The 15,315-nt window shown below is 49.7% G+C and overlaps 1 protein-coding gene across 2 annotated transcripts; it reads right to left on the bottom strand.

Annotated features, from left to right (window-relative positions):
• Positions 1-389: 389 nt before the first annotated feature.
• Positions 390-14,811, bottom strand: LOC119534642 (golgin subfamily A member 2-like). 2 transcript variants are annotated; one of them, XM_037837226.1, is made up of 15 exons: positions 14,685-14,811; positions 13,668-13,787; positions 13,268-13,324; positions 7,833-7,943; positions 7,507-7,550; positions 7,322-7,385; positions 6,840-6,899; positions 5,360-5,422; positions 5,180-5,273; positions 4,969-5,075; positions 3,980-4,038; positions 3,522-3,660; positions 2,674-2,763; positions 1,402-1,512; positions 390-1,318 (listed from the first exon to the last, which is right to left on the bottom strand). In XM_037837226.1, the coding sequence occupies exons 1-15, from the start codon at positions 14,730-14,732 to the stop codon at positions 1,175-1,177; spliced, it is 1,311 nt and encodes a 436-aa protein (XP_037693154.1). In that variant the 5' UTR covers positions 14,733-14,811; the 3' UTR covers positions 390-1,174. The 2 variants fall into 2 exon arrangements, with proteins under 2 accessions (XP_037693154.1, XP_037693153.1); XM_037837225.1 differs by having other exon boundaries at positions 1,402-1,560; positions 5,360-5,419.
• Positions 14,812-15,315: the final 504 nt, after the last annotated feature.

Genomic DNA, 15,315 nt, shown 5'->3' with positions numbered 1-15,315 from the left:
GTGGGTGCCTAGAAGCACTGAGGCTTGTGCCCAGACCCTGGCCCTTCCTGGCTCTCCCCACTACTCAGCCTCTGACCACATCTGCCTGGGTGCCTCCCATGGGGTCCTCATGGCAACTCCTGCCCCCTGGTGAAAGCCTTTCCCTGATGATCTGGCCCCTGCCCAGTAGTGGGCACCTAGGCCTCTGAAGCAGGGGGTGGGTCTTGGGCTTCAGTGTAGCCCAGGGTGGGGACGCTAGTGCTGAACTCTTGACCAAGACTGGGAGTTTCCCGAGGATTGGATGGCCACTGTGGCTTCTTGTCCAGAAGAGACAGGAAGCTATCAGACTTAAGATTTCAGATAGGCTTTGCTGCAGAACAAACCACCACAAAACCTAATTATAGCCTAAAATAATGACTGTATTTGCTCATGAGTCTAAGAATTGGGGGTGAAGCTCAGCTCAGCGGTCCTTCAGTTGGCCTCACCTGGGGTCGTGCAAAGAGCTGCAGTCATGTGGTGACTCAGCTGCGGCTGGAAAGTCTAAGGTGGCATTACTCCACGGCAGGCTCTCAGCTGGCGGGTTTTGCAGCATTGCCCAACAGATCTTTCTGAGTGATGGAAAGGTTTCACATGGGGTATATTGAGGAGAGCCGCCTGGCAGAGGAGAGAATGCAGAGAGCAAGGAGGAATGCGAGCAGGTTGACCTGGGTAGGGCAGGGAAGGTTTGGGGAATCTTCAAAGGCCACAGAGGAGTTTTGACTTGTTGGGACTCAGTGCTATGGGCAGTAGGGAGCCATGGAAGACTCTTGGGCTGAAAAGTGACAGCCAGACCCCAAGAAAGCAAGCCCTGCCCCTTATGGAACAGGGTGGATGGTCCTCTGAGCCTGCCGGTGTGCAGGGAGCTGCTGCAAGTGCCTTCTGTGTGCGGGTGAGCTTCTGTGTTGTGACTCAGCCCATGCGTGCCCTTCAGTGTGCCCAGTGGCTGCGTGCCCCAGGTCTGTGCTGCACGTACCAGCCAGTAGGGTGCTGGGCTGCTGGGGGTGGTGGAGAGGGGGCAGTATGGAGGGCACTGGGAGGTGAATGGGTGGTAGAAAAGGGGGGGCAGGCAAGGAGGCAGGGGAGGGGCGGTAGGGAAGAAGTGGGGGCAGAGCCCCCGGCCCCAAGTCATCGGGCTTTCCCTGCTAGTGTCAGGATCTTAGATCACTAGGATCTTTAGCTCTTCATTAGCCCGGTAAAAGAAGGGGATGCAGGGATTATTGCGCAGGCCCAGGTGATGTTCCAGCTCTTCCATCTGCTCCTTCATGGCCACTTTTTCATCCATGAGGTGGATAAACTGTTCCTGGAGCCAAAATGACAGGGTCAGGGCACAGCAGCGATCTGCCCCCAACCCTTCTTGGACGATGTCAGGAGACACTCACTCACCTGCAGCTTTTCCATGGCCACCTGTAGGGCCTGGTAGGTCTCCCCAGACACGCTGTCCCCACTGGTCCTGGGGGGAGGAGGGGCCTCCGGCTCAGGCTGAGATGAGATCACCTGGAGTGACAAGTGCTGGAGGTGAACATTTTGCTCCTTCAGCTGCCCCTGAGGATGTGCATATTCTTTTTAGAACCGGCTACAGCCAAGTTCAGAAAAGCCACCTGCAGGCAAGAAGTGCTTGTGTGGGGGGAATACTGAGGAAGAGGGTTACACAGTGAAGCTGAAAGGAGCCCTCCCCTCTCTGGGCCTCAGTGTGCTCACCTGTTGTTCAATGGCTGGGGTAGTGTCTGACCCACCAGCCCCAGGGGAGGGGGAAGGACCAAGGGAAATCAGAGGGCAAGGAAACCAAGAGAAAATGTTCGTCTCCTCCCAAAGTTAAGGTAACTGATGCATAGAGATGTCAAATGAATAATGACCAGCACAGCCCACATGGGAATCCACGTCTGACTGCAAGGAGCCTCCCATCATATCACTGTCTCTTTCCCTATAACCAGGGACTCAGTGCCTCAAGCCAGGAAAATGACCTATGGCCCAGGGTTACCCACTCTAAAGTCAGAGAGCCTGGGGTAATGAATAGTCCCAGGCTCTGCAGGACTCTAGGGTCACTTGTCCTCCCAGGCTGGAGCTGGCTCTCTTGTCCCCCAGAACCCAACTTCATCCCTGTTCCAAGCACTACCCATCCCCACCCCCTGCCCTGAGGATGGTGCCCGTCTACTAAGCTTTTGTCCAAACAGGGCAGGGGTTACCATTTCTTTAAGTTCTGCCAGCTTTTCCTGCAGCTGACCCAGCTTCTTGGCCACCTTTTTCTTAACATACTGTTCTCACTACAATCTCCCTTTCTACCCCCACCTCCAAAAAAGCAAAACACACAATCCCTTTGGCCACACAACATAGCAAGGAATAGGATTCCCATTTTACAGCTGTGTAAATAGAAGCCTAGAAAGATCAAGTGACTTCTGAGGGTGTTGTGTGTGTGTGTGTGTGTGTGTGTGTGAAAGGTCAGAGCTTATCTCCTCACATAAATGCTGTACCTTCTTCTGCAAATGGCACTCTGTTGTTTCACAGCCTCTGCATAGCTAGCTCTCTCTAATGTAGAAGCTTAGTGATTCTGTAAGCTACAGGAATGGGCCCAGAAGTTAGGAGGGGCTGTCACTGGGCTTCACCTGCTCCCGGCCACCTGGGGTTCTCCTCCCACACCCCACCCTCTGTAAACCTGACCTCCCCAACATGCATCTCCAGCTGCGCCCGCTCCTCCAGGGCCTGCTGTAACTGCTGGGGGCTCTCAGGGACTCCAGGCTGGAGAGGTAACTGGATGGAGAAAAACGAGGTTAGATCTGAGGCTGTTTCACAGGATGCACCCCGCTCCCCAAAAGGGGTTTGAGCTAGGATCAACAGAAACTAGGACTCAGCAAACTTCTCTACCCTCTTATTATTTTCATGTAGATCTTGGTTTTAATAACTAAAATCATATACATTAGTGAAAAATTCAAACAATATCTAAGTGTTGACAGTAATTATTTAATCAAGAGGGTGATGGAATGCATGGGAAATATGTGAAGGAACTGGGGCTGTTTAGCTCAGAAAACAAGGGAACCCACACAAGCCCCGTTCAAGTATCTGAAAGCCTATCCTGGGGAAGAGAGAGACATTTCCTGGGTTGCTCCAGAGGGAAGGTACATGAAGATGGAGTATATAGTTCAGTGTGAAGAAACAACTGGAGAAGAAGAGCTCTGACCCAACACTCTGACAGCCTGGTGGTTACTTAGCCAAAGTGTTGGCTTGGGCCCAGGGGAAAGTAAATAGACTGCAGGGCCAACTTTATAATCTCTAAAATGATGGATTTCAACCAGGATGCTTGAAGGAAAAAATCCCTATTCCTGAGATTCTGATTCTATACGTCTGGGCAGGGCACTATTCTGGATTCTTATCATTCTCTGGAGATTCTATAGCAGGACCAGAACATGGATCCAAAGTTCCCAGCTCTTGGCTGAAGGCCAGGATGATCCCCTAGTCCCCTGGCCCCAGCTGGATGGGACCCAGACTCCCTAGGGCTCCCAGCCCCTCACCAGTGGCATGCGTTCTGCCGTCTCCAGTTTGTTGCACAGCTCCTCCATCCCATGCTGCGTGGCTGGCTTTTCCTCGAGCAAAACCCGAAGTGCCTCTTTCAATTTTAAGTTCTGCCGCTTCAGGTCCTCTTTGTTTTTGCTGTGGCCAGCTGCGGTGGAGAAAGGCATGAATAAAGAACAGAAAGGATCACTTTGGCGATCAACCCACCTGCCCTTGGCACAGAACTATGCACCTGTGGCAGTGGAAGGGACCCTAGAAATCAAAAGATTTACAAGTGGCCGGCCAGAGAGGACATGAGTTGTCAAAGGTGACAGAAGCTGGTGGCACAGCTGGGACTAGCCTGACTCTGCACGTTTCCAAATCTGTGCTACCCTCCTCACCATGCCCACCTATAGACCCCTTTGACTTACCACCACCCTCCAGGGCTAAGGTCCCAACCTGCCTTCCCCCATCCTACCTCTCTTTATATAACTTCAGTTTGAGGTTTTCACACTCCATGGTTAACTCTTTGTTGTTCTACAAACAGAAAAGTTACATCAGCATTTAGCAAGTGCAAGGTGCAGCCAAGAACAAAAACTAACTCTTCCTCACCCTGAATCACACTACATTTTTCAAAGTATTTCTAACCCCATGTTCTCTGCTTGCAATAAGAACTCAGTAAGGATGCAAGAAGCAGGTCAAGTGAACTAATTTAGAGCTAGTAAATGGAGTTCCAGAAATATCAGATAATATCTGCTACTATTGTTATTACTATTATCATCATTGTTTGACCAGCCAACATTTGAGTCCTTTACCAGGCACCATGCAAACAAATTATAGACACAATACCATTTATTCCTCACAACCACGATAAGTGGCAGTTACTATTATCCCCATTTTACAGACAGCAAACCCCCTGAATTAAATCCCTCGCCTAAGGTCACACAGGCAGAACTGGGATTTGAACATCCAGCTCTGTCTGACCCTATAACCACATTTTTTTCTTGTGAAGGAGGGTAGACATGAAGGGGGAAATTAAATTTGTATTTTAACCTTTTGTTCAGTCTTTGAGTGGATAATACATTCACCTGGTCTGAAGGTACAGAAGTGAAGTGTCTCCTAGTGGCCCTGTTCCTGTCCTGAGTTTTCAATGAATCCTTTAGGACACATTTTATATGTCTTCAACCATAGATAAAAATGTGAATATAAATACATACACCCCCAATTTCTACACCAATGCTGTTCTGCACCTTCATTTGTCCCTTCTCCTGGGGCCCTACCCAGGTAATGGCAGGGCTCAAACTCAGGCTCCCGGCTCCAGATCCAGTGCTCCCTCTAGGAAAGCACCCCAAACCATGTTAACTAAAGCAGGAAGAAACGTCCCCTGTTGCTTTCTAGCATCAGGGCTCTCCATCCTGCAGAAGGGACCTTTAGGCCAACTGCCCCATCAGGGAAGCTGGGGCTCACCATGTCCATCTGCCTCAGCTGAGTGGAGACAGCAGACAGGGTCCGCTCCAGCTCTCCTATGCGCTGACAGGAAGACAGCAGGTGATTCATGAGATCCTCTGACTCTCCTGGAATGAGAGAGGCACAGAGATGGAAGTCAAAAGAAGGAATCCCACTGGAAGGCTGACCATGTGACAGGGTGAAGGATGAAGGGGTTGTCTCAGGCTCCTACCTGCTTTCTGCCTGACTGCCTGCTGGGTGCGAGTCAGGGCCGTATATAACTCGGCCTTCTCAGCCACTAGAATCCCAATGGTCTGGATTTGAACCTTTGGGAGAAAAGCCAAACAAGTCCCAGAAAAGAGTAAAAGAAATGTTTCCTAGGACATGAAGGAACACCATAGAGTCTACTTACCTGAAGCTGTTCCCTTAGATCTCCCTGCTCCTTTGAAAAATTTCGCTCAAATTCTTCCTTCTCCTGTAGGATGGGGGATAGGGGTAGGGGACAGCCCTTACTGGGAGGAAGCAGAGATGGAACAGCAAAGCACATGCCCCCGTGGCCAAGGAAGGGCCCACCAGTGAGACCAGATTATCAGGAACTCTGGCAGGGCAGAAGAGGGGTGGGGTAGGAGCCCTTTATTTCTCCAGACTGGGAGTGGGCAAGAGACTGGAGCCTTTACATCTGAACCCTCCCCAAAACCCATCAGCCATGTAATGAGCAAGCAAGGGAACCATGTTACTTTCTCCAGCTGATCCAATGCATCTTGTTTCTGCTGTTTCTGTGAAGGGAGCAAAGCTAGGTGTCTGAGGTTGTTCCCCTTTACTACATTCCCCAGACCAAGTAAGGAGGGGCAGGTAGGGGCCAGGAATGGATTTTTAAGAAAAAGTTCTCAGACCGTATGGAGACTTTAGAGAAACTCTTCTCAAGTTCCCAAGAAAAGAGAACTTGGGTCTTCCTTGGTTGTCTCTCACAGCTATGGAACTGAAAGTCTGAACCTGGAGTCCTTTAGAAGGACAATAACATAAACCTCTAAAAATGGAGGCTGAGAAGGGAAGGACAACCCACCTGCCAGCTCATGACTTGGAAAGGTGCATTCACCCAGCAGGTGTTTACTCAGCACATACTATGGGCCAGGTACTACCCATAATAGCAGGGATACAGGAATGCAAAGGACAAGACCCCCACATTCCCTAACATCTTCATTTCAGTGGACCTTTACATTTTATTTTTAGACCTAAAAGACATCTTAATTCTACTGCCTCAGGAAACTGAAGCCCAGGGAAGAGAGGTAACTTGTCCAAAGTGAAACGAAGCAGATTAGGTGTTAAGTCAGGGCTGGACACAGGGCTCCTGACAACCAGTGAGGTTAGTGCTTCCAGTGAGAGGCCACAGCACAGGGAAGGGTGGGGAGGAGTCAGGCAGGGGTGTTGGAGAAGAGGCTGGGTAAAGAGGGCAGCAACAGAAAGAGCCAGGCTGCATGCTCAGGATCTGGGTCCCTCCAGCTGAGACCTAGGCCCCCCAGCACCCCATTCTCTCTTGGTACCAGGGATCCCAGCCCCTTTCTTCAGAGACCTATTGGGAAACTGGAGCCCATGGTTGACAGGATGTCCTCAGGGGACCCCACTGAACTCTTACCAATTCCTCTATCTGGTTAGTGAGTTGCTTGTTTATAAGATCGCTGGAATCCAGGGCTACTGAGAGCTCTTGGCATCGGTGCTGAGGCACATGCAGAGAAGAGGAGGAGTGGGAAGAGAGTTGGGGGAGAGGTAGAGCAATCAGGGTTGGGGGTGTCTGGTGCTGTCTCAGCTGGCAGCTGGGTACCCAGCCCCCACTGTGGGAGGAAATGGGGAGACTGGCCTGCAGGGTCACTGGGCCACAGTCCAGGGCCACTTACCTCCAGATCTTTCATCTTAGCAGAAGAGGCTAGGCCCTCCCGATTGATGTAGGATGAAGACTAGAAGAGATTGAAAGAGCTCACGTGGAGATGCTCATTGTCCCCAGCCATGTCTAAGCCCTCTGACTTCCTTTCTTCCCCACCAACTGGCAAGAGATTTTCTGCCAAACTTGGGCCCCTCTTCTTGTAATCCCTTATATGCCATATTTTCATGGTTCTTATCTTCCCATCCTTCCTCCCCTCCTAAGTAGCTCTCATTTTGTACTTTCTGCAGTAGGATAAGAGATGTAACTTATGGCCCAACTCTTACAGCATCGAAAAAGGAGGCTCAGAGAAGGACTGACCAAACATTACCCACCAAGTCAGTAGGCCCCATGATCTTTCCACAATACCGTGCTGCCCTCCCTATTGTGAAGGAGGTTTCTTTCTATCCTACTTTCCTTCATCGTCTCTCCACTCCTGGGCCCCAATTTCTGGCATACCTCAGACACGAGCCCATTGAGCTCCTGGGAAATCTGTTGCAGGCTCTCAGTAGATGACACGGTCCTGAGGATGAAGGCACATGGGTCAGGGCTAAAGGCAACTCACAGGAAAGAGAGGGTCATGGGCAGTGGCACATCCCAACACTCACAGTCTAGGGACTGCTGCCCCCATAAGAGACACTCACTTGTTTTCATCCAAGGTGAGAGGACCATTGTCTGCATCATAGATCTATTTGGGAAGAAATGCTTGAGGTGTTCATTCAGTTTCCGATAAGAATTGCATGAGGTAGGGTAAACCAAGCAAATTCCAGTAACCTCACCCCTTTCCCAGACCTTAAGGAAAAGCCCAGTGTTGGGCTCCCCCATCCCAGCCCTCAGGAAGAAAGCTTGGCTCTAGGAACCAAGTTATCCAGAGAAAGCAGAGGAGAATCCAAAGTAGGTATAGACTTCTAGGAAGGAGGGGTGGTGAAGATACAGTGGGGCAGCAGGGAAAGGAGGAAGAGGTGCAAACCTTAGGTGATGCCATGCTAGTGCACGGGGAACTAGCACAGAGGAGACGGACACCGCCAGGAAGTACGGTGTCATCAGCAGATGAAGCAGGAGTGGCGCGGTCTTTGGGCGCCTGTCACAGAACAGAGCAGGGGTTAGGGGGACATGCAGGAAAGAGGGCGCTGGGATCCTGTGGCAGTGAGGCCATGGACACGGGTGCGGAGTGAGTAGGACAGGTGTTGGTGCCATTGGAGTGACTGTCACACATGCTGGCAGCCTTTCTGGGGCATGGACACGGCTCGCCCAGGCCTCTGGCCACTCTGCAGCATTTGGACAGCAAAACTCAAAGCAGGGCCTGCACAGACTCCTTCATGAGGACATGAGGACCTTGTTCTCCCCGGAGCTGAGGAACAGTTTCAGGCTCTGACCTGTGACAGCCACAGCAGGTAGAAGGAAGGTATGTCAAAGTCAGGGAGAAGAAAGACATTATTCTTTCAGAAAGCTAGTTTGTGCCCAGAGTGACCCTAACCCTCGGCCCCTGCTGGGCAGAGGAGGGCAGTGAGAGAGAGGTAGATATGATCAGCATAGCCGGCTGCCTTTTTCTTGGGTTGTCCTCCTCCTTTCTTCCTTTTCTCATGGGAAAGATGGTAGACAAGCCGATGCTTGACAAGGGAAGACACTGAGGGAGCCAAGGCCTGACTAGGGAAGCTGGACCTGGGCTGGAAGAGGCCACACCTGTCTCGGGAAAGGGCTCCCTGCTCTCTGGACCCTCAGGCTCTGGCCTCTGAAAACCCAAATCTGCTTTGTTCCTCAGAGGGAAGTGTTGTGGAGCCTGAGAGAGCTGAAGGTGAGCAAAGTTGTCTCGGGAAGTTTACTATCTGTTGTGACCTTTGACCCTGGAACCTCCCTTGCTAATTTCCACAACTGACTCTAATAGGTAATAGCAGGGCTTCCGCAGCTGGCTAGGCTCGGGACTTTGGAGGAGGAGGCTGGCACGCCTCACCACAGACCCTGCCGGGAACTGGGTCCCACCAGGCATCCTGGTTTCCCACTGATCTCTAGGATTAGACAAGCAAAGAACAGAAGGGGACAAAGTATTTTTTGAGCACTTTTGAGGGAAAAGTAATTCTCCCCTAAATTTTTCTAGTTGCTGTGCCTTACACAGGATCCTAGGCACAGACTCTTAGAACATGTAGAGCAGACTAAAGTTTTTCCCATGAGGAACTGAGGTGCCAGATCCCCTGAATGACTGGATCATCGACAGAGCAAAAGCAAAACACATGGATTCACGACTCGTCTAGGGCTGTGCTCCCCTCCCCGTGCCGCGCCACCTCTCCTCTAAGTCAGCCAGGCAAGTCACAACAGCTGATAGACCTGATGACGGGTGTGAACAGGCCTGATGATCTGAAAAATCTTTCTGACACCAACCAGCAGCACCCTCTCCCAGTCCCTTTCCCCCTGCCTACCGCAAACAGGATTTAGCCCCATTCCAGCCTCCAGCCTCTGCCTTCGAGATGACTCTTGGGCAAGTTAGTTAAGGAGGGAGCGTGAACATCACATCTGGAAGAGGTCAGCGGTCATCTCCCAGTCCCATGCAGCCCCAGCACCCTCCACTCCAGGCTCCCTGCCTTCCTATGAGGTGCTCTGTGAGCTTATGTTCCCAGCCCCTACCTGCACTGCTCCCGGCGCTTGGAATTCCCACATCCCCCACTCTCCACATGGATGAATACCACCCACCTTTACCCTTCAAGCCAGCACTAAAGGCCACTTTCTCCATCCTCAGGTTCACTCTGAACCAACCTCTACTTCAGCTGAGCATCTAGAATGTTGCCACACTCTACCTCGCTTCCTTCAGAGGGGCCTTCCTCCCTCAGTGTGCACTGCGTCTTGTTCATCTGTCTTCTCCAGTGTCTAGCAGAGGGCCCAGGCCCAGTGAATATGGTTGGGTGCACAGTCGATTCTTAGAAGAGACCAGGAGCAGAATGTCCCGGTCACTCATCTGTTTGGTTAACCTCACAGACTTTACAATTAGTTCGTCTGAAAAAAGCACCTCAATCCTTGCAGCTATAATGCACTCTTTCTTTTACCCCTATAATTCCTGCACTCAGACCAAAAAGAATTCATCAATTCTAAAAGTCACAAACTTCCATATGGTCTACTGATCCTCTGGGAACAGATGCCCTAAGGCAAGACCTAAGGGTTTTCTAAAAATCTCTCCTGGTCCGACAGCACCATTGGACATTCTCTCTCTCTCTATGTATTTTCACTTTTCGCTCACATTCACCAACTGTTGGCATCTTGCCACATTTGCTTCATCCCTCAAACTTATGCCTTTTACTCCTAAATACTTTCACATGGATTTCCTAAGAACAGGAACATTCTATTACAGAACCATAGTACAAAGACTGAAATGGGGGAACTTGACATTGATAAAATACTATTGTTGAATCTACAGCCTGTGTTCAAATTTCACCAGTTGTCTCATCTTTTATTACAATTTCTCCCTGATTTAGGATGCATGAAGGGATCACAGGTTGCATTTTCTTATCTTGTCTCATCACCTCCTTTAATCTGGAATAGTTCTTCATTCTATCCTTGCCTTTCATGACATTGACTTTGAAGAGCACAGGTCTGTTGTTTTGTAGAATGTCATTCGTTTTGGATATTCATGTGAAATTTGATGAGAAGGCTTGGTTGTGTGGACTGGCAGAGAGGGAAAGGAAATGGAAGTTTGTGGTGAGCTGTGGCTGCAGGGCCTGGCAGGTGAGGTCCTGTGTTCTTACCCCTCTTGTTTCTCCAGCACCCAGCAGTATCTGGTACACAACTGGTACTCAGTAAATGGTGGACAAACGCTTGTAACAGTGTGAAAGGCCAAGAACATCTCTCCCAGCTTCCATCTCTGAAAGCTTTTTATAAATAAGGGGTTAGTGAACTTTAGTTTTAATTCCACACTTGGAGAATTCTTCCTAATAGTTGTAATTTATAATTGTAATAGTTAATTGAGCTCTTAATTGTGCCAGGCACTGTTCTACAAGTTGTGGATGCAGCAGTGAACAAAACAGAAAAATCTCTGCCCTTTGGAGCCCATATTTTAGTAGAGAGTGAGGGAAAATAGAAATAAACAAATAAACATACAGTAATTACAAATACACATTCTGTTTCTCACAATATGGAGAAAATAGAAGAGGAAGGGGAATGGAGAAGTGTTTAGGGAGTTGCTACTTTTAATATTGAGGTCAGGAACGATGGCGTTTTTTGAGTAAAGATCTGAAAGAGATAAGGGAAGTAGCCAAGTAGATATATGAGGGAAGAGATCTTTGCAGAACAAATAGCAAGTGCAAAGGCCCTGAGCTAATGGCTTGCCTGCAGTTTGGCAAAAGGTAGGAGGTTGCACAGCTGAACATACATAAAGGAAGTAGAACATAAATATATATAAAGGAAGAAGAATAAAGGAAGGAGGAAATAATAAATGAGATCCGAGAAACAGTGGGTGGCCACATCATGTACTAAAAGTAAGGCTCATTGAAAGGACTTCTGCTTTTGCTCTGATTTGGAAAACTATTAAAGGATTTTGAGCAGGAGAATGAAATGATCTCATAACTTTTTTTTATTGTGAACTTTAACATACATACATAACAGTGATCACTTTCAAAGTATGATTTCACAAGTAGAGAGCAATTTTCAAAGAATGTCACGTATCACAGTTCCACAACTTCAGCCATTTCCATTATTGTAAAATATAACATACATAGAGAAAGGTGTCATCTCTCAACGTACAGCTCAACAAGGAGTCATATAGGTAATTTCAAAAATTGTTATGGGTTACAGTTCCACAGTTTCAGTTCTTTCCTTATTATGCAATATAAGGTATATACAGAAAGGTGAAGACCTTCAAGGCACAACTCAATGAGCAGCTATAGAGCAAATCCCAAAGGATGCTGTAGGCTACAGTTCCACCATGTCATTTACCTCCTTCCAGCCATTCCAACACCCCAGCATCCAAATCTATATCTATATCTTATCTATATCTATATCTATCTATCTGTATGTATAAAATTATATAAAGTCTCAGTTTTCACAGACCTCTGTTAAACCTTATCCTGTTTGTTGCTACCCCTTCCACTCACCTAATCTCTTTCTCCATCTTCAGGGGTGTCTAGTCAGTGAGCACCCTAACTTGTTCATATTGAAATGGGGTGTCGACAGAATGGGGAAGGGGGCCGCATCTCATACTTGATCTCAAAGAGGACTCTGGTTTTAGGACTTGTCTTGGATAGGAACACTGGTAGATTTAAGTTTCTGAAAGATAAAACTTAGCAAGTTCATCTTTTATAGACTCTCAGGCAGGGACCTAGTTATTTGGGGACTACTTTTGGTAACGGCATGGCATACTGTGGCCATTTGGGATGTCTAGCTGGAGCTTGCACAAGAGAAACCTCCAGGATAGCCTCTCGACTCTATTTGCAATCTCTCACCTAGTGTGACCACAGCTTGTTACCTTTCTTTTCTGTCCTTTTGGTCAAGCAGGCATTTTCAATCCCTCACTGCCACAGCCAGGCTCATTCCTGAGAATCACGTCCCACATCCCCACAGACTGGACATTCAGTATTAAGGCCCAAAGAGCCTATATCCCTACTCTGAAAGTTATTCTGAAATTACCTTGAACTCTCAAGGTACACCTCCACCTTCTCCAAGGTGATAAAAGATGTGGGGAAAGGAAAAAAACCCATCAATCAAGCAGTTGAAAAAGGAGACATGAGCAGGCTGACGGTTAATGACAGCAACATAAAATAAGCCAGATGAAAGTATCCCCCAACCCAGGGAATCCTCGGGGGCATGCACAGAAGGGAGAGAAAAAGCCGGGGGTGGGGGTGGGGGGTGTCCTGGCACTGCCTCAACTTCCACTTGTCCAGTGGGGTAGTGTCACCCCGTTGGAGCGGTGAAGGTCAGACACCGACACCTTCAGAAACTCCTGGAGACAAAAGGGGGAAACGGGTAGGGGGGAGAAAGAGAGAAGTGACTTAGAAAGAGGCAAGAGTCAGGGCAGGAGAAGGAGGTGGGCTCAGGGAAATGGGATGCTCAAGAAGAGGAGGGGATCGATCCCATGGGCTGTGTCATCCTTCCCAACAGTCACTTGCTGCATTGCCAGAGGCAGAAATCAATATATACAGATAAATGGAAAAGTTCACTGAATGAAGCTTCACATAGGGTGGGGGAAACAGACTTTTGAGTAAGATTTCACTTGAACAAAGGGGGCTACAGCTAAAAATAAGTTTGAAAGACGCTGTTCTAGTCCAGCAATATCATGTTACACATAAGGAAACTGAGGCTCAGGGAAGAGATTTTCTCGAGGTCACTCAGCAAACTGGTGGCAGAGAGACTCAGCACTCAGATCTTCTCCTAATCCTAGTGCCTGGGGGCTGTCTTCATCACACCCGGGGGCCCTTTGGGACTTACTAAAGGGAGAGCCTGATGGCAAGTAGCTGTTCGCATCAACTTGGCTTCTCCTTGAGGCTGCGAAAGAGGAAAATCACCAGAGCAATAGGTCAAATAGAACTACCATTTATTGAACATTTACTCTATACCAGACCCTGTACTAAGGGGTTTATATGAAAACAGCTACGAATCTCATTTAAACTTCACAAGTGTAAGTAAAACATAACCCCTATTTTATAGATGTGGAAACAGAGACCTTAAGAACTTAAAACGATTTTTTCAAAACCATATCCTTAGCAGAGGGAGACAAAGGCAGAATTCTTAACCGGTACTTGATACTTCCTCTTGACAATCTTAAACCTTCCCCTCTACTGCACCTTAAGCATCCCTATCCCCGGGAGCCAGGCCAGCCAAGACTCACATCCTTGGGCAAGGGGCCACCAGAAGTTGGTTTCTTGGGGCTACTGCCATTTTTGATCTTCCTTTTCTTTTTGGCTCCTGCAGGAACACCAGTTCCATTTTTCTGCTGAAATTCTCTCAACTGCAGAAAGGAAAAGGAGAGAGACTCATGAGAAATCTAAGCCCCTATACACAATGTGATTTAATGCCACCACCAACCGTACAAACAAAAAGACAATTCTATTTAAACTTCTGGCTCAAAGCCTGTTACTGGCAGGGGGCAAACCCAGAGGTGGACATGGAAAAGTAAACATTAAATGGGCGTGACCAGTAAGTACATGTGTGATTCAGAAATCAGACCTCGGGGTCCTTTCTTGCACATCTACACTTCATACCCCGAGCACTCTTCAGAGCACCCTAGGTGGAGAAGATGACATGGGGAAGATTCCCAACAGTGAAATTCATGCAGTTTCCTCGGATTTATTCCACAGAAGATAAGCAAATCTCACTCCCAAGAGCACCGATTGAGGGGGATTCTGGTCCCAGAATCAGAGTATTAGAATGTGAGCTACAGAAAAAAAAAAACATTGAAAGTCTCTCTGGAGAGTAGAAACCTGGGAGAAAACCAAAGCAAACAGATACAGCTCTCCCCGCTGTCACCCAGCGATGTTGTAAAGGTTTCGAGATCACTGGAGAAGTGTGGGGTTTTCACTGTTAGTGTCTGAGGATGCGGCACCGCCCCGAGTATGGGAGCCTGAAACCTCTGCCTCTGTCCCACAGTCCCGAGTCCCCTTCAAGCTGGAAATCTGCGCCGCGACCAGAGATCCCGGGAGTCACCGGCCCAAAGTCACCCGGGAGCGACGGGCGAGGGCGGGAGGTGGGCGGCCGAGGGGGCGGGACTGGCTGAGAAGACGAGGGGGCGCCAAGGGGAGTCCAGGGTTCTCCCCATTTGCCTCAGGGGCGGCTCCGACTCGGCCACGGCGCGGTGGGTCCAGGGGCCTCGGGGCTGGGTCGGGAGACAGGACCCGGCGCGCTTTACCATCTTTTTGGCCGCAGCCAACTTGCTCCGTCGGGTTTCCTCCGACATCGCGGAAAGGGGAGGGGTGGGGGGGCCACTACACCGGGATCCGGGCAACCGCTGCAGAATCGCTTCCGCTCGCTACCGCGCCGATGTGTGACTGAGCCCGCAAGGCGCGACCAGGGCGATACCAGGCAGCGCGGAATGTGGGCGTGGCCTAAATGCTCCCAGCCGATTGGGCGACGAGAAAGATGAAAGGAAAGGGGGCGGGGTCAGATCTCTGGGGGCTGACCAGGAGGGCGGAGTCACAATGAAAGCCCCGCGCGCACGCGGTCTCCGCCCACTTGGGGGAGGGGCGCGGCCGTTGTCTCCGCCCACGTCGGGGAGGAGGGGCGCATTCCCTGCTTCCCCCTACACCTGGGGAAAGGGCGGGGCCCGCCTTCTCAGGGTGCGCGCGCAGCTCCCGTTATGGCGGTTCTTCGTCTCCCGTGCAGGCTTCCGGTTACTCAGCAGGGCTAAGCCCCCTCTTCGGCTCTCGCCCTGGAACCTCCTGCGCTGCAGACTCCCCCGAGACGGGGGCCGCGGAATTCCGGGCTCAGGAGGTGGGCGAGGAGCGGAGAAGGAGGAAGCTCAGCCCCTCACAATCCTTTTC

Source organism: Choloepus didactylus, chromosome 5, assembly GCF_015220235.1.
Source record: "Choloepus didactylus isolate mChoDid1 chromosome 5, mChoDid1.pri, whole genome shotgun sequence".
Lineage (NCBI taxonomy): Eukaryota > Metazoa > Chordata > Mammalia > Pilosa > Megalonychidae > Choloepus > Choloepus didactylus.
Note: the sequence above shows the minus strand (reverse complement) of the source record. Positions and strands in the feature narration are given on the sequence as shown.

Coding starts and splice junctions, on each gene's coding strand:
- LOC119534642 (XM_037837225.1), bottom strand. CDS start 14,732: ATGTCGGAGGAAACCCGACGGAGCAAGTTGGCTGCGGCCAAAAAGATG. Junction 7,944..13,267: donor GCCATCAGGCTCTCCCTTTA/GTAAGTCCCAAA, acceptor GTTCTGTGACAG/GCGCCCAAAGACCGCGCCAC. Junction 5,274..5,359: donor ATCTAAGGGAACAGCTTCAG/GTAAGTAGACTC, acceptor TTTCTCCCAAAG/GTTCAAATCCAGACCATTGG.